Source organism: Manacus vitellinus, unplaced genomic scaffold (genome assembly GCF_001715985.3).
Source record: "Manacus vitellinus isolate BGI_N305 unplaced genomic scaffold, ASM171598v3 scaffold_24_pilon, whole genome shotgun sequence".
Classification (NCBI taxonomy): domain Eukaryota; kingdom Metazoa; phylum Chordata; class Aves; order Passeriformes; family Pipridae; genus Manacus; species Manacus vitellinus.
Genome location: NW_021939798.1, coordinates 11,488,188 through 11,505,278, shown reverse-complemented (window position 1 = coordinate 11,505,278; position 17,091 = coordinate 11,488,188). Strand labels below are relative to the sequence as shown.

At 59.9% G+C, this 17,091-nt stretch overlaps 2 protein-coding genes across 2 annotated transcripts in view; one reads left to right on the top strand and one right to left on the bottom strand.

The window, feature by feature from the left end:
• Nucleotides 1-2,255, bottom strand: part of RPL38 (ribosomal protein L38) — a 61,108-nt gene extending 58,853 nt beyond the window's left edge. Inside the window, exon 1 of the mRNA XM_029960108.1 lies at nt 2,241-2,255. Coding sequence (XP_029815968.1) covers nt 2,241-2,255 — 15 coding nt within the window. The remainder of the gene's footprint in view (nt 1-2,240) is intronic.
• Nucleotides 2,256-4,870: 2,615 nt separating this feature from the next.
• The window catches only part of LOC103755879 (protein sidekick-2), a 26,021-nt gene continuing 13,800 nt past the window's right edge, over nt 4,871-17,091 (top strand). The window contains exons 1-8 of the mRNA XM_029960107.1: nt 4,871-5,115; nt 13,053-13,159; nt 14,097-14,244; nt 14,990-15,123; nt 16,011-16,122; nt 16,423-16,613; nt 16,724-16,807; nt 16,877-17,071. Of these exons, the coding sequence (XP_029815967.1) occupies nt 4,871-5,115; nt 13,053-13,159; nt 14,097-14,244; nt 14,990-15,123; nt 16,011-16,122; nt 16,423-16,613; nt 16,724-16,807; nt 16,877-17,071 (1,216 nt within the window). The remainder of the gene's footprint in view (nt 5,116-13,052; nt 13,160-14,096; nt 14,245-14,989; nt 15,124-16,010; nt 16,123-16,422; nt 16,614-16,723; nt 16,808-16,876; nt 17,072-17,091) is intronic.

Below are 17,091 nucleotides of genomic sequence, written 5' to 3'. Positions count from 1 at the left end.
GTGCCGGGGTGTTGTGGTGGCTCCGTGCCCTCAGTGCCTGTGGGGACACGTCATTTAATCAACCCAGTGGCTTTACCAGCATCCACTGAAAAATTGATGCTTCCCAACCGCAGGCTGGCATCCGACAAGCAGGGGATGTGACTCCCTGGGCAGGGACACGGCCCTGGGGATTCATCTTGCCGAGGTGGCCTCAGCGGGGACCACTGTGTCCCCAGCGCCCCTTGGCCAGGGTGGATCCCCTGGGGCCACCTCTCCTCACACCCAGCCAAGGCTGTGACCCCACCGGGGTGCTCGGGGACACTGAGGTCCCCCATGGGTGCTGTATCTGGGGGCCATGGGTTGCCCCCGTGATGTTCCCCCCTCCCAGCCCCCCGGATGCGGAGCGGCTGCCGCGGCGCCGGGGAGCTGCGCCGGGAATATGTTCCACAAATGAATAATAAAAACAAAGGAAAATTACCCTCTTATTGAAACTCGTTTTATGAATAAAACAATTATTCTGGTAATTGAAAAAATGTGTCGTTAAATTAAATGCAGTGGTTCCTATTAAAATTTTAGTGGATTTCTTCTTCTCCTGTGTTTCTTTTTCCCCCTCTCTCCTTCCCTCCCTCCCTCCTGCCTCCGCTGGCGGCTAAAGGCTGGTAATTATAGCGGAGGGTTTCGTTTTCTCTTTATTGTTTTTTAATCTCTTCGTGCTGCGGAGCCAGCGAGAGTCTGATGCCGAAGAGATTTAGCTCCATCTCCCTGTTCCGGGGGGGGTAGAGCGGGAGGTTGGTCCTTGGCAGTGCCAGGTGGTCGTGCCAGTGCTCCCGAAGGGCTGGCACCCTCCTTTCCAGGCTGCCATCCTCCTTTTTGGGTGGTGGTGCCCTGAAAAGGATGGGGGAGCCCTGGGAAGTTTTCATGGGAGCAGGGAGATGGCTCTGTCCCCTCTTCTGTGGTCCAGGAGTGTGGACAACAGAGTGATCCCTTCCCAGGATTGCACCAGCCACATCCTGGTGAGACCAGAGAGGGGCTGTTGGGAAGGAGAGAGGTGATGGTGCTGTGTTCCCCGAGGCAGGTGCTGGTCCTTGGTGTTGGTTGGGCTCCATGGGGCGCCTGGAGCCTGCAGGTACAGGTGGGTTGGATTCAGGGCATCCCACTGGTGCTGGTTGGGATGCCCAGCACATCCCACTGATTCACAGGAATTAGCAGAATGGGCGCTGGACTGATCAGCTTCCAATGAGCCAGCTGGGGAGTGCAGCAATTGGATGTGACCCCTGTCCCTAAGGGGCAGCAGAGGGTGACCCTGTGCAGAACACAGGCAGGGAGGGGGACTCTGTTGTCCCCGGGATCGTGGTGCCAGGCAGGAGGGGACCTGGGTGTCCCATGAGCTGCTGGTGTTTCGGGGGTGACCAGAGGGACTTGTGGAGTGGGATCTCATACCTCCATCCCCATCTCATCTCTGTGGGGGGTGAAAGGAGGGGCTGCACCCTCCTTCTCCCCCCTGCCAGCAGCTGCTGGGCAGAGCCCTGCCCTTGGCAGGCATTCCGGGATTCCTCCAGGCTTAAAACTCCCCATTCCCTGCCATCAAGGGGGATTTGAGGCTGGGGAGAGGGGAGCTTAGTTCCCAGCTCACCCATTACGCCCGGGAATTAGGATCCATTACTGCTCTTTCGGGGGCCCTGCCCTACATCCGTGCCTGCTCTGGCACTAATGCCCGGGGCTCAGCCCCGGCTCTGCCGGCCCTGATGTAACTAAAGTGCAGGGGCCAAGACTGTGATCCCATTAGGCAGGATTAGTGCCGTGCCAGGGCCTGGCATTAAAATGTCATCAGCAGGGGAGGGAGAGGGCTGGGGTCGTCCCTGTCCCCCTTCCCGGTTGGCAGCTCTTGGAATCCCCTCCATCCCCACCGGCAGCTCGGCTCAGCTGCAGGGTCACCAGTGTGGGCAGGGTGGGGATGAAGCAGTTTGGTGCTTTCTGCGTGGAGGGGGCTGTGTTGGGCTGGCACAGCGTGGCACAGCGTGGCAGGACGTGGCACAGTCCGGCGCTCCAGGAGCTCCGCACCGTCCCGTGCCGCCGGCAGATGTGCAGATGTTCCCGGAGACGCCCCTCGCTGCCGCCTGTGTTTGGAAAGTGATGAATTTCTGCACCAACTAATTAGCCTCTAATTAGCAAGCGGAGTGTAAACAGCCACAACAGATGGGGGAGAGGCGGAATGAGCAGTAATGACCCTTCCTTTGGGGGGGGATGTGGCTGTCACCCACCGGGAACCCTCCCATTGGGTCCAGGATGGGGGGAATGGCAGCCCCTGTCCGTGCTGGCTCCGTGGTGAGGTGGTGAGCACCCCACACACCCTGGATGTGGTGGTGCCATCACCTGTAGTGGATGGTGGGAGAGAGGAGCTGTCCCCAGGGAGCAGAGCTGGGATGCCCAGTGCTGCCAGAGAGCAGAGGGAAACTGAGGCAGGGGGGCTGCAGGAGGGACTGAGGGCAGGGGGGCAGCACTGCTCCCACCCTTCTCCCCTCTGAGAGCTGGTGGGCAGGGGAACACCAGGAACACCTGGTCTTGTTCCTGGAGGCCTCTCTGGAGATGTTGGCACTAAACCAGCTGCATTCCCCTCCCCAGGGTCCTCCTCTCCTCCTGCCACCCTCAGCACTGTCCCTGCAGGGGCACAGGGCTCCCAGAAGGAGGATGAGGATTTCACTCCCAGAGCTCAGTGCCGCCTTCACCCCTTGGAAGAGACACCGGGGACCCCCATGCCCGCTGTCCCCTGCCGTGCTTGGGGGGGGTTGACTCCCTGGGTGCGGGGCGGCCGCCGTGACCTTCGCGGGCGGATCAGCACGGCACGATCAATACGGAATTAGGAGCCGCCTCTCCTCCTCTGCACCGTTTTTCACCCCTTAATGCAGAACAGATGGCTCGGGCGCTTCAAAGCGCGATGAGCCTTAGCTGCTTAAAATCAAATTAGGATGTATGCAAACGGCGGGCAGGCCCAGGGGAAGGTGTGCCAGGAGCACCCTGCTTCCCAAACGCTGCCCAAACACCTCCCAGATGCCTCCAGGACACCTCCCAGATGCCTCCCAGGCCCTGGGTGCTGGCTCAGTGTGAGGGGTGCACTGAGTACACCAGGTCTCAGACCCACAGTGCCATTGGAGCGCTTGGCCAGACACTGCCAGTACAACCCTGAGCTCCCTGGGCTCCCTGGGGACCACCAGTCCCTGGGGATCAGCCTGCTGTGCCGTGCTTGGATCCTTGCTGGAGCAATGCATCAACTGCATGGTGCCCAGTGGACCCCAGTCTGGTCCATGGCTCATTTACTGGTTTCATGCAGGAGGTGTTTGGATGCAGAGCTGTCACCTGGCTGTGCCACGTCCCCATCTGGGCGCTGCCGTAATCCCAAAGGCTCCATCCCAACGTGGGCGAAACTCCAGCCTTGCAGGTCAAGCTCCTGCCAGGCTGTGGTGGGGACACGTGTGCCCACCCCCGCACACGCGTGCACAGGGACACGGATCCTGCACTGGGCTGTTCCCGTGGGCCTGGCTTGCTCTGCCCAGCAGCACACGTGTGCCCATTCCTTGGGCACCCCGAAAGCCGCAGCGCAGCTGCCACGAGCTCTCTGGGCTGGGGAACCACATAACCATGGGACAGGGGGCACAGACAGTGCCATGGTGCCACTGGGCACCACTCTGCCCCTGTGCCCTCTGGGCCATGCTGGGCTACTGTGGGGTTCAGCCCTAGTGCCCCACACCAGCTTTGTGTGGTGCCCTGATGCTCCAGTGTCCGGATCCAGCCCGGACCTGAGGCAGGGACACTGGGATAAGGGCTGCCCGCTCCAGCCAGCACTGCTGAAGGTCAGAGAGGAGGATTAAATTAACGAGCCACAAGCTGCTGCTTCTCTTCCTAATGACTTGCCTGGCATCCAGCACCACCGTGCCCACCCCTTTGCCAGGCAGGACAGGGTGTAAATCCAGTGGGCATTTCCACGTGGGTACAGCGAGGCAGGTGTGCAGGAGCCGGGATCCCGGTGAGGAGAGGGACCCCCCCGTGCAGATCTGGGGGTGTCTGGGCGCCTCTGAGCTCCTGCACACTCTTGGCACCCCCCAGGGTGGTGGGGCACTGGAGTGGGCTGAGCCCACAGTGCAGAGATCCGTGGCAGGAATTCAGCTCTCGCAGACAAGAAAGCGAAGCCCTACCCCAAAGAAAAAACTCGAAGCCGTGATTGAACGTGCACTTGAAAGCTGCTGGGGAATATGAATGTGCCTTTGAAGTAAAAGGGCTTCCATTTGTTAAGCAGAAAATGGAGCTGTGTGGTTCGATTTATAGTTTTACTTAGCAAATAAAACAGGAGAGGAGTAAGTGGTTCTGCCTCGCTCTGCTCCCAGCCCCTCCGCCCCTTCACCCCCCGAGTTAAAAGCTTGGTGCTTCGGAGATGCTACAAAGGCAGCCAGGAATAAAGCAAAGGAGCAGCTCAGATAAACCCACAGTGGGCTGAGCCCTCGTCCGTGGGCTTGTGGAATGGCTTGGGGGGGGGTCAAGGGCCAGGGCAGGGGGACAGGGAGGGGGCTGCTGGATTATGGTTATGCCCAAAGAACCATGGAATGGTTTGGGTTGGAAGGGACCCTCAAGATCATCTCATTCCACCCCCTGCCAAGGGCAGGGGCACCTTCCCCTAGCCCAGGTTGCTCCAAGCCCCCTCCAGTGTGACCTTCCAGGAATGGGGCAGCCACAGCTTCTCTGGGCAACCTGTGCCAGGGCCTCACCACCCTCACAGGGAAGAATTGTTTGGGTTTAGCCCAAATGAGATCAGATGTTTCAATGGGTTTACAAAGTCAGGTAATGATGATGCCATGGGAGGGTTTTGGTGGAGCTGGGAAAGATCCCATCCCCAATATTCATGTTAGCNTGGGGCTGGTGGGATGTGGGGCCGGTGGGATGTGGGGCTGGCGTGTCCCTCACCCCTGTCCCTCCTCTCTCCACAGACGATGTCTCCCCCTACTTCAAGACGGAGCCGGTGCGGAGCCAGGTGCACCTGGAGGGGAACAGGCTGGTCCTGACGTGCATGGCCGAGGGCAGCTGGCCCCTCGAGTTCAAGTGGCTGCACAACAGCCGGGAGCTCACCAAGTTCTCCCTGGAATACCGGTGAGTCCGGAAAGGGTGGTCAGGCACTGGAAGGGGCTGCCCAGGGAGGTTTGGAGTCCCCACCCCTGGAGGTGTCCAAGGAAGGACTGGACATGGCACTCAGTGCTCTGGGCTGGGGGACAAGGTGGGCATCGGGCACAGGGTGGACTCGGTCTTGGAGGTGTTTTCCAACCTGAATGATCGTGGGACTCTGAGTCCCCACTGATGCTGCCTGTGGTGAATCCCACCTGGCACACCGTGGGACCTGCCAGGGCTGCCATCCCGGCAGGCAGCACAGAGGCAGCAGTTGGCAGTTCAGGAGCTGCTGGCTCTGTTTGGAGAGCAAATGGGGAATTTAAGCAGGTCAACACCGGGGAGGAGGTGTTTGCACAAGCGGATTAACACCTTAACACCGGGCTGGGGATCACAGCCGGCTCGTGGCTCCCTGGGAACAGCTAGACCAGGGAAGGGGCAAGACAGGGTGGCAGGAGAGAGTGGCAAGATCCAGGCATCCAGCCCCGTGTGCCAACTAATCCCGCCACAACTCCAGCCCCTTGGAGCTGGCTTTTAAATCAAGGCGGGCACCTCTTGCTGTCTCTTCTGAGTGCGTGTGTCATCCTCTCTGTTTTAATCAATAATTCAGGTTGAGACAAGCCATTCCCCCTTTAAAGGCATCGAATCCAAAGGCTTCGTGTTGCTGTAGCAACGCGGGGCTGCTCCGGGATGCCGGGAACAGAGATAGTGTGGCTGGGTGACATCCCCTCCCCAGCACGGTGCCGTGGTGGGATCCTGGAGCCCTGGCCGTCCCTGGGGACCTTGGGGGCTGGCCCCCACTAAGCCATGGTCTGTCATGGCCCCGATGCCCCCAGCTCAGTGCTGGGTGTTGGCACCAGTGCCAGATGCCCGGTGGGATGGGCCCCTTGTCCCCAGCTCTGGTGTGGAAGCTCAGAGACCTCTTGAGCTCCACAATTCCCACAGCTCTCACCTGTCAGGAGTGACAGCTCATTCCCAGGCAGGACAAAGGTGCAGGATCCCGTCCCTGGGCTCTTCCCTGTCGGTTTTGGGAGAGCGGATGGGGCTCCTGGGGGGCACCTCCAAACCTGGAATGGGGACTTCTGACTTCCTTTCCTGGATTTCTCCTGGGTTTGCTCCGTGCCTCAGTTTATCCTTCTGTAGGAAAGAGGCCAGCACTGGTGTTTGCTCTGGGATGCTGGGCAGCTCCACATCCCTGCATCCCTGCTCCAAGGTGACTCCCTTCCCCCCGGAGCCCCTGGCCCCCGCCTCCAGCTCCAGCATCCAGCCAGAAAGGATTAGGGAAGGAAGCGAGAAAACAAACAAACACGCGGGGAAAACCCAAACAAACCCAGCGCAGCAAATGAAGCAAAGAACTGCCGTGCAAATCCCTGCCTGGCTCCGAGGAACCTGCCGGCATCCCTGCGCTCTGCCCGCGGCTCCGTGGGGATTTGGACTGTAGAGACGAGTGTTTGGCTGTCTTGCCTGGCATTGGAGGCTGCTGGTGAGAAAGCAAAGGACCAAAATTAGTTATGATGGGCAGAAATTGAATTTTAATAGAGCTGTCGGTGGCGCGGAGCCAGCCCGCTCAGGCAGTGGGAAGGTTGTAATTAAAAGTTAACGAGTTTAGAAACAGAGTAATCCTTGGAGAGGGGAGGGCTGGTGCTGATGGCCGGGGAGGCTCGGGGATGCTCCAGGCCATGTGGGGTCAGGAATGGTGGTGGTGTGGATGAAGGACACAGGGTGCAGCCAGTCCCTCCCAGCTTGGTGCTGGTGTGTGTCCCCTGGCGTGTCTCCACTCCAGGGACAGGAGGGACCTTCCCAGGGCCCGGCTGTGCCCACGAGGGAGGCTTTGGAGCAGGGCAGTGTGCTGTTGGGGGCTGTGCCCTGGGACCAGCTGGGCTTGGTGGCATCACCTTGTGGTTCCCAGCCACGTTTGGTGGCATCGCCTCGTGGTTCCCGGACAGAGCAGTGTGTCTCCAAGCATTTCATCCTCCTCGTCCTCACCGCTGCTCCCCAGACCGTCTCCTGAGCAGGGCCAGCACCACCAGCACCGCCGTCTGCAGTCACCCGTGTGCACTGTGCCCATTTTGGGGCTGGGGGCAGGGGCTCGCGGCCCCCCCGCTCCCCACAGATCGCCCCACTTCATCCTCGCTGGTGGTCGGAGGAGCTCACGCCACGTTCCGAGGGAACGAGCCGCTCTCCCAGTTTGGCAGCGTGTTTCCATGGCGACCGCCCTTTCCTTCCCGCAGCAATTCCGACGCCAGTTTGCCACCGGAGCGGCTGTTGGCGAGCGGAGAGGGCCAGGTGGGCAACGGGCTCGGCAGGTCCCTGGCCCCGAGCCAGAGAGGGCCTGAGCTGATCCCTCAGGAGCATCCCTGGGGACCGTGGCGGGATCATGGAGCAGTTTGGCTCTGTGTTCATGCGGAGCCATCCTCCCTCAGGAGCATCCCAGGGGATCAGGCATGATGAGAACTCCAGAAGGACCCGGCTCTGTGTGTCTGTGTGTGTAGACATCCCCCCTGGGGAGCATCCCTGGGGACTGTGGGGAATCAGGAACCAGCCTGGCTCTGTGTGCACATGAAGCCAGGGATTCCCCCTGCGGGAGCATCCCTGGGGACCACGGGGAATCAGGGACCAGCCTGGCTCTGTGTGTGCATGGAGTCATTCTCCCTCAGGAGCATCCCTGGGGACTGCAGGGGGGTTAGGGACCAGCCTGGCTCTGTGTGTGTGTGTGTGGAGACATCCTCCCTTGGGAGCATCCCTGGGGACTGTGGGGAATCAGGGACCAGCCTGGCTCTGTGTGTGCCCATGGACCTGTGTCCTCAGGAACATCCCTGTGGGAGATGTGGGATCAGGGACCGCCCTGCCTTCCCCCCCATGCTGCCTCCATTGCCTGCCACTGGCATGGGGTGCAGGAGGCAGCTTTCCCATGGGATCCCCACTGCCTCCCGAGCCTGGAGACCCCCCAGTGACACCCTGTCCCCCTGATACCCGCTGTGTCCTCGGCTGAGGTGACAGCAGGGCGGGTGGCAGAGCCTTGCCCACACAGCCTGGCCCTGGCACCGCTGTGCAGGGCCAGCTCTGTTTTTCCCTGCATAATCTCCCCAGTGCCAGGCTCTCCACGAGCTCTCCAGAGCCCGACTGCTCCTCGTACGAGGAATCATAACATGCAAATCAGGCAGCTTGATGTCTTTAATGAAATCCTCGGAAGGAAGGCGCTTCTCTGGTGAATTGAGGATATTTATTTCTCATACAAGAAATTTAACATGCAGATTAGTTGGGTCTGGTAATTTATCACATGAGATTGTCCTATTAAGGGCTGCATCGAGTCCTGCTGCCGTCGGAAATTACCTTACACATAGATTACCTCTGGACAGACTCCCATCCGTAGGGATGCGTCTCCTAGCTCCTAAATCAGCCCTCGTGCCTCTCCTCATGCCCCTCTGCAGCTGGTGCAGGAGCGCAGCAGCTACTAAAGCATCCCCCATCTCTTCCTAAGAGCTCCCTTTGCTGGGATCTTGGAAAAGAGTAATTCCATCTCCAACACCGGCTGGCTTTGCCTCAGCTCCCCCCAGCCAAGCAGGGCTGGCATGACAGAGCCTCCCACTGCCACACCCTGCCAGCCCCAGGGTGGATTTTCCAGCACGTGGTGCATCTGATCCATTCCCATCTCCTTTCAGGAGCCTTTCTGCATGGGCTCACCAAGATTTGGGGCAGATTTGTGGCTCTTCAGCCCCTCTCTCCTTGCTGGACCATTTTGGGGTGCGTGTCCCCCAGGATGCAGGGACACAGCAGCTGCACACGCAGGCACACGCAGGACCCTGCCAAGCCTTTAAGGCCCATTGAGGCCCCCAAATGATTTTTGATGCCATAGTTTGTCCCCCAAATTATGTTAAAAATACGGAGCCAGAAGCCTCTAAAAACCCCTGACCTGGGGGCAACAGAGCAGTCCACCCCTGGATTACCTGCTGACCCCACATGTGCCCAGCTGCTGCCAGGGCGTGATCCTTGCTCTGGGTTGGGACCAGCTCTTTGCAGCCCAGGTGCAAAGCCCGCCTTCTCCTCTGTGGGAGCTAATGCCATGCATATTAATAAGGGAGATGATGCACTGGAGGGGTGCAGCCAGGTGTCGTGAAAGCCCAGCCAGGGAGTTACTAGGTGCTTTGTGGCTCAGCCTGGTTGGTGTCCACCTTCTGGGCATCCCCACAATTCGGCAGCCTCCAGCGAGTGCTGGGGAGGTAGCATGAGTGGTAATGGGCAGCATTTAGGGTGGTTATTTTTCCTGGGAATTGCTGTGGCTGGCAGGTGACTGTCTGTCTCGTGCCTCGTTTGGAACTGGGCGGGATACGGTGGGGCCGGTAGTGAGTCGAACAGCAGCGAATTGCTGGCAACAGGCAGCGGTGCCAGGGAGCCACACTGGCATCGGGGCTGGCAGGAGGCACGTGGTGGGATGGCAATGGAGGGGATGTCCAGGCAGCCACGGAGGAGATGGACAGGGAACTCTCAGACTCGGGAATGCCACCAGAGCTGGGTGATGGCCGAGCTCCTGGTTAGTGACGTGCCGGAGCCCTCCGGATGCTGCAGCATGGATCGGGGCTCGTGCGCCCGCCCCGTCCCTGCTCCACGGGAAGGAGGCTGATTAATACCCAGGCATTAATTATTAACTGGCTCATTGTTCTGGCAGGGCCAATTGAGGCAGCGATTTACAGGGCCGCCGGCGCCCGCCCGATTCCCGTGACCGAGGGAAAACACTTCAGGCGAGCGGGGAGGCGACGGCCACGTGTTTCAAAACAGAACCCGTTCCAATCAGGAGCTAATTGAGATCCAATAACAGAGCTAACGGGGGCTGATGGAATACCAGGGGGGCGTTTAGAGCCATATTGAGCGTTGGCCCGGCGCGGGTGGAGGTGCCGGGACGTGCACTCGGATGCTGCGAGTCGTTAAACCTCTGCTAAGTGTGTTTTAATGCTCACTTGACATTTCATTATCCCGCAGTAACTGTTCAAATACACGTCCCCTCCAGAATTAATTAATCGTTATACAGGATATTAATCAAAGGGGACTGTGCCAATGTGCTTCTACCCAAAATCCGATCCAGCTGTTGCTGTTACTGGGCGGCATTGGAAGAACCTCGCGGATTTCTGTGCTCTTCTGGCTTTCAGTTTGATGGATCAGATCCTTTGGCTGATGCTTTTCCCGGCCCCTCTCCACCCCCTCAATCTAAGAATAATTCGGCAGCGTCAGCCCCACGCTTCTCAGCAACCCTACAATAACAGAGGCACGGCAGCAGCCAAGGCTGGGCCATGGCTGTGCTGGAGTGGGGAACAATCCTACCGGAACGTGGCAGTGCCCCTGTGTGTTGGAGCTGCCTGCCAGGACTGCACGGTGAGGAGCTGGTCACACTGCTGTGCCCTGCCCTGCCTCACCGACGGGATCAGGGATGGATGGATGGATGGATGGATGGATGGATGGATGGAGAGGTTGTCATTCCTGACGAGCAGCCATCCATCTGTCAGATTGATCCGGTGCCAAAGCTGCTTCTGCAAACCCGCTGGTCCCCCGGCACGGGGCTCCTGGTTCCGGAGCCCCCTCCTGACCCTGGGGCTGAGCAGGGCACAGCCACTTCCTGACGGAGCCCGAGGCCACCGCTGTTTTCCATCGGCGTGTTCTCCTGCAGCACGGGTCAGTCCTCGCTGCAGAAGGGCTTTTCCCCACGGACGATGCCCTGTCAACCTCCATCTTCACAGAGCATCCAAACAAACCCCTGGAACAGCGGAGTCAGCAGCGAGAGCTGTGCTGGGAGCTTGGCCAGACCTCACCTCCGTCCTGGCTGGAACAGGGTTAGGATGGGCAAAGCCACCCGGTCAGGGCACCAGGATTGGTCCCAGGTGGAGGAGCTGCTTGGCACAACGGAACCAGGAGCTCCTGGCCATGGAGGAGCCACTGTGGCCTCGGCTCAAACTGGGGGGGCTGCATGGGGTGACATTCCCCACTTCTGCCCGCAGCACATCCCCCTGTGAGAGGGTGACAGCAGTGGGGACATCAGGGGTGACATTGGGGGGGAAATCAATTCCCATCCCCTTCCAGCCAGGCATGATGGGGGAAGGAAATCAAATCCAAGTGGTGTTGGATAAAAGCCTCCATGGAAGGCGAGCGGGAGAGAACAAAGTCTGTGCTGGTTTGGTTGATGACTGCGGGCCGGGCTGCGCTGGGAATTGATTTCCTTTCTCCAGGCTATTTTCAGCCGCTGAGGTGTGTGTGAAAGTGCTGCTGCTTAATAGCTCCTCCAGCTCCTGTGGGGGGGGACCAGGCCCCTTAATTGGATCTGCAGGAGTGTCCCCATGGGAGGGGCAAAGGTTCTGTTTGCCCATGGAGGGGTCCTGGCTCCCAGCGTGGGGGAACAAAGTGCTGCCGAGGGCCTGTGGGTGCTCCAAGGGTGGGGGCAGTTTGGGTCCCGTGGGCTGTGCCAGGGGCTTTGCGCCGTCCCCCTCCCAGGATGAGGGTCTGGAGGGGATGTGGTGCACAGGGGTCTGTTTGGGGACACACGTGCCCCTCTGCCGCTGCTGAGCATCAGCGAGTGTCCGTCCATCCGTCCATCCGTCCGTCCGTGTGCGTGTGTTCGGGAGTCACGGTGTGATTTATTAACGAGGACACCGCAAGGAGAGCGGGCCCATTATTCCTGGCGTCGGCATCCGCCACTGACAGCTCCGTGGAATTGAAATATCTTATTTAAAGCCTCTGGGGAGCATTTTTAAATATCAGCGGTGACACTCAAGGACTCGTCCCCAGAGGGCACCCTCCCTCCTCCCGCGGGGACGAGTGACCCCAGCGCTCCGCGTGGGTGGGCGAGTGTCACCAGCGGGTTTGATGCCAGTCCTGCCGTGCCCACCCCATCTCCCTGGTGCCACCGGGCGAGGCGGGGCCCTGCAATCCCCCTGTCCCCATCTCCCGTGCAAGGGAGGTGGGCGCGGGGCCCAACTGCGCTTCCCGGCGGAGGGAAACTGTGCTCCTCAGGTCTTATGAAAAAGTTTAATTTCGCTGCAGATTCTCAGAAAGAGCAAACAAGCTCTGGCCGAAACATCACAGCCCGCGCTGTTTAACAACGCAAGATTAGATTTTTGGGCAAGGAGGGGCTGAAGCTTTGGCTTATTTATTCCCTCTCTGCTTTATCTCGGAGCGCTCCCCGTCGGGGATGGCAACGCTGCAGCACCTGCCCGGCCCCCCAGAGATTTTGGGGTGAGGGAGCAGGAGCTCCTCCTCCTGCTCTGGGTGGTCTGGTGGCTGCAGGGTCCAGCTGGGGACTGGGATGATGCTCGGGGGGCGGGCGAGTGGGGATGTGGTTATTTCCTTTATCTGCTCCTCGTCTGCTGGTGCTGGCGGCTGATAAGAGCAGGGGTGGGGATGATAAGGGGGTTCAGCCATGACTCATCAGAGCAGTGCTGGGCTCAGCTGCTCTCAGGTCCAGGCTGAGTGACACCATCAGACCCCGGTGTCACCACTGGGGCTCAGTGCAGGGGTCAGGACAAGGGGTGCCAGTCCTCAGGAGCCACCCTGGTGTTTGACAGCTCGAAGCCACTTGTCCAGCGCCTCCAGCTCATGGTGGTGGGTCACATCCCAGCCCTGGCTCACGCTGCATGTGTGGTGCAGCAAAAGCACCTCCTTGTGTGTGGCCAGGAGTCCCCCTGTGGCAGTGAGGGGCACTGGGGTGTCTCCCCAGCATGCACACACGTGTGTGTGTGCAAATGTACATGCCTGCACGGACACACACATATATGTAGTACGCGTGGTCCCAACAGCAGCTCAGGGAAGGAGCTGGCACATGGCACGGGTGCTGCTGCCCAGCAGTAAGTGGGGGGCTTGTGTAGGACCTGCAGCCTCTCCGGGGGGCTGTGCCGGTGCCGTGGATGTCCCCACACCGCTGAGGTGCCTCCTGTCTCCCGCAGGTACATGATCACCTCTCTGGACCGCACACACGCCGGATTCTACCGCTGCATCGTCCGCAACCGGATGGGAGCCCTGCTGCAGCGCCAGACTGAGGTGCAGGTGGCCTGTAAGTGACCGTCCTACTCCGTGGGGACCAGATGGGGACACCCAGCTCCTGGCACTGTGGGACAGCTCTGGTGTTGGTGCAACTTATCACCAGCACATGTGAGCCTGGAGCATCCCTGGGGTGACACTGGCAGGAATGTCCAGAGATTTAAGGAGCAGATGAGAGTTCTGAGGCCTGGGATGGTGGCTCTCTCCCTCTCTGGCATCCCTTTCCTCTGGCTTGCCCCCGTCCCATCCCCTTAAACACCTCCTGAGGAGCAGTGACAAATCAGGAAGCTAATGAGAAATTAATAAGGCAGCTGTGCTAACAACTAATGATAATGGCAAAGTCGTTAAAAAAGGATTCTTTACATGTTTTTAATTACAGCAATTAAGGGAAGTCAATAAAAATCCCCTGCCCCCCCCATCTCCATGCCCCTTGCTTCCCTCTGTCTCCCTCAACTGCTGTGTGCTTCCAGCCTGGGAATGGTGGGGTGGGATGGAGGCAGCTGTGTCCCATCCTTGTCCATGGAGTCAGGGTCATGCTGGGATGCTCCCAGTGCTAGGCCATGGGTTGGGACATGGAGAGAGGCCAGAGAGCTGTGGGACTGAGCCCTCCTTGCTGTGGCTGCACCCCCTGCTTGGTAGGGAACACACAGACAGGGGTCCCCTGTTGAGTGTGTGATGGGGCTGCACAGCTCCAGGTGTTAGAGGGATGATCCTGAGGAACAGACTGTGGGATCTGAGCCACCCCCCACCATCCCACACCGTGGCCCAGGCAAGCTGCCCCAGCCAAGGAGAGGACAGAGAGCAGACCCCGGAGCAGCCCCCCTGCACCCACTGGGGAGCCCCTCCCTGCAGCCTCCAGCCTTCTCTGCTGCCAGACCCGGAGCTGGATCCCCGGGCGCGTTCCCGGCCTCTCCCCAGCCCCTGACACGGTTCTCCCCCACGTTTTGCAGACATGGGGAGCTTCGAGGACAGCGAGACGCAGCAGAGCGTGTCCCACGGGGAGGCGGCCGTTATCCGCGCGCCCCGCATCGCCAGCTTCCCGCAGCCACAGGTCACCTGGTTCCGGGAGGGGCGGAAGATCTCCCCCAGCAGCCGCATGTGAGTACCCCTGGGCCCCCCCAGTATCCCCCCCAGTATCCCTCCCGCACCCAGGGGGCTGCATTTCCCCTTGTCCCTGCACTAGGGATGTTTAACCAACGTCTCAAGCGCATCGTGCTAAAGCCCCAGGACAGACTTGGTTTCTAATGGCTGTTTGTCAGCAGAGAAATGAATTTTTTAATAAAAAATGAAAATAAGAGGGAGGAAGGCAGGCAAAAGGGTGTGATGGAGCCGAGCATGGCACACACACGTGTGCCAGGTGTCCCCGTGGGGCTGTGGTAGATCCTGGTGCTGCTGGAGCCCGGCACTGGCAGCCACAGCGTGCAGGAATTGAATTTGTAACCCCCATTATGCAGGAATTGAACTGGTCTCCTTTCGATTTGCAAAGCGGGATTGAGGAGATAAAACTCCTTTATCTCATATTTAATGGTAAAAAAATATATTCCCCAAAGCATTTTATGTTTCCAGTAGATTAGATCGTTCCATTAAATAAAATAAAAAAAAAAGAAAAAAAAAAGAAAAAAAAAGAAAAGTCCTATGAATCTACACCATCCCACGGGCTCTGCTTGGAATGGGGGGGCTTGGTTCCCCCCATCCTGGGGTTGGTGGCTGGGGCAGGTGGGAGGAAGGCTGGGGGGTCCCATGTGGGTGTTCCCCAGGCAGGTGAGGGGCTGGGTGGGGATGAGGGTCCCAACTCGCTGTGTCTCTGTCCCCATTGGGTTCACATCCCTGTCTCCTCCCACAGAGCCATCACGCTGGAGAACACCCTGGTCATCCTGTCCACGGTGGCCCCGGACGCGGGACGTTACTACGTGCAGGCGGTGAATGACAAGAACGGGGACAACAAGACGAGCCAGCCCATCACCCTGACTGTGGCCAGTGAGTGTGGGGGGCACTGCCCCCCCAGCCCTGCCCACCCCCGGCCTGCCCCCACCACCACACCCTGCCTCCCCCCCAAATTTAATTTGCAGTAAATCTCCTCAGAGGCTCCAGCTTCTGCTGACACAACAGTTCAGCTGCCTCAGAATTTATTTAGGCACTCGGGGCTGAGCTGCAGGTGCTGGTGTGTCACAGGCAGAGCTCCCACTCCTGCTCCAGCTGGATCTGACCATGCCCTGGGAATGGGCTGTGGGATGGGGTGCTGCAGTGTCACCCCTGCCCTGTGTTCCCCTCTCTCACCCCCGGTGCTCCAGATCAGCCCCTTCCTGGGGGATACCCCTGTAGCCTCATCCTTCTAGTTCCCTTGGTCCTTCCACGACCCGTTTGGGTGGTGACAGCCCATCCCATGGGAGATGCCCCAAAGTGGCATCAGTCCTGTCAGACTCTCACCCACATCCCCTCCCACTGCTCCATGAGGGTTATCCCTCTCCGTGATGGGCTCTGACTGTCCCCCTTCCCCATTAATCTGTTTTCCCATCCCTCGGCGTCCCGGAGCGCCATAAACATCCCAGAGCCCATGTTTATGGATTCAGCTCTATCAGCAGCTTTCGAGCTGATCGTGTTTTTACAGCGCCTACATGAGGGTTTTTTATTGGTGCCATCATTTTGCTTTATGTACTCCCTCCTCCCTGCCTGGTGGCCGTGCCGTGGGCTCCCATGGGGGGAGAGGGCTCAGGGAGAGCTGGCAAGGCACCCTGAGGGACCCTCGGTCCCTGCCACCTTTGTCTCATCCATGCCAAGGATTTGGGTGCCTCCTCTGGGGGCTGGGGCTCGCCAGGGTGGGCAGGGGGTGCTCATGGCTGTCCCTCTGGCCTCCTTCTCCCCAGATGTGGGTGGCCCAGCTGATCCCATCGCACCCACCATCATTGTCCCACCCAGGAACACCAGCGTGGTGGCCGGGACCTCGGAGGTGACCATGGAGTGTGTGGCCAATGCCAGGTGAATAGTGGGATGGGGATGGGAATGGGGATGGGGGATCTCCCTGTTGGCATTACCCACCCCAGGGCTGGGTGCCCCCAGGTCCCTTCCCACCAAGGTTTCTGGGTCATGCAGGATGGATGGCTGGGTGCTCCCAAGTCCCTTCCTACCACAACTCCTGGGTCCTACAGGGAGGTGTGGGGGAGCTGAGTGCCCCCAGGTTCTTTCCCACCACATCTCCCGAGTCCTGCGGGATGGAGGGAGATGGATGGCTCAGTGAGCGCTTGGGGCTGTGTCTTGACACACTCCTGGCCCCCCCAGGCCGCTGATCAAGCTGCACATCATCTGGAAGAAGGACGGGGTGCCCCTCTCCAGCGGGATCAGCGACTACAGCCGCCGGCTCACCATCCTGCACCCGGCGCTGGGCGACAGCGGCTACTACGAGTGCGAGGCTGTGCTGCGCAGCAGCAGCGTCCCCGCCGTGGCTGCAGGGGCCTTCCTGTCCGTCCTGGGTGAGCTCCTGACCGGGGCTGAGCTGGGGAGGGACAGGCGGGTCACCGGGGTGGTCCAAGGACCCCGGCTCTGCCCCAGCCCCCTGCCCATCACCACATTCCCTTGGCAGAGCCCCCGCAGTTCATCAAGGAGCCGGAGAGGCACATCACAGCCGAGATGGAGAAGGTGGTGGCCATCCCCTGCCAAGCCAAAGGTGAGCTGCTCCCCAGGCCCCTCCCTGTGCTGCTGTGACCCTGTGCCTGACGTGGCTCTACCCTTGCAGGTGTCCCCCCTCCCGAGATGGCCTGGTACAAGGACGCTGCCCTCATCCACCTGGAGAAGCTGACCCGCTTCCAGCTGCTGGAGGACGGCAGCCTGCAGATCAGCGGGCTGGTCCCCGACGACACCGGCATGTTCCAGTGCTTCGCCCGCAACGCAGCTGGAGAGGTGCAGACCACCACGTACCTGGCCGTGACCAGTAGGTGCCAGCCCCCCCCA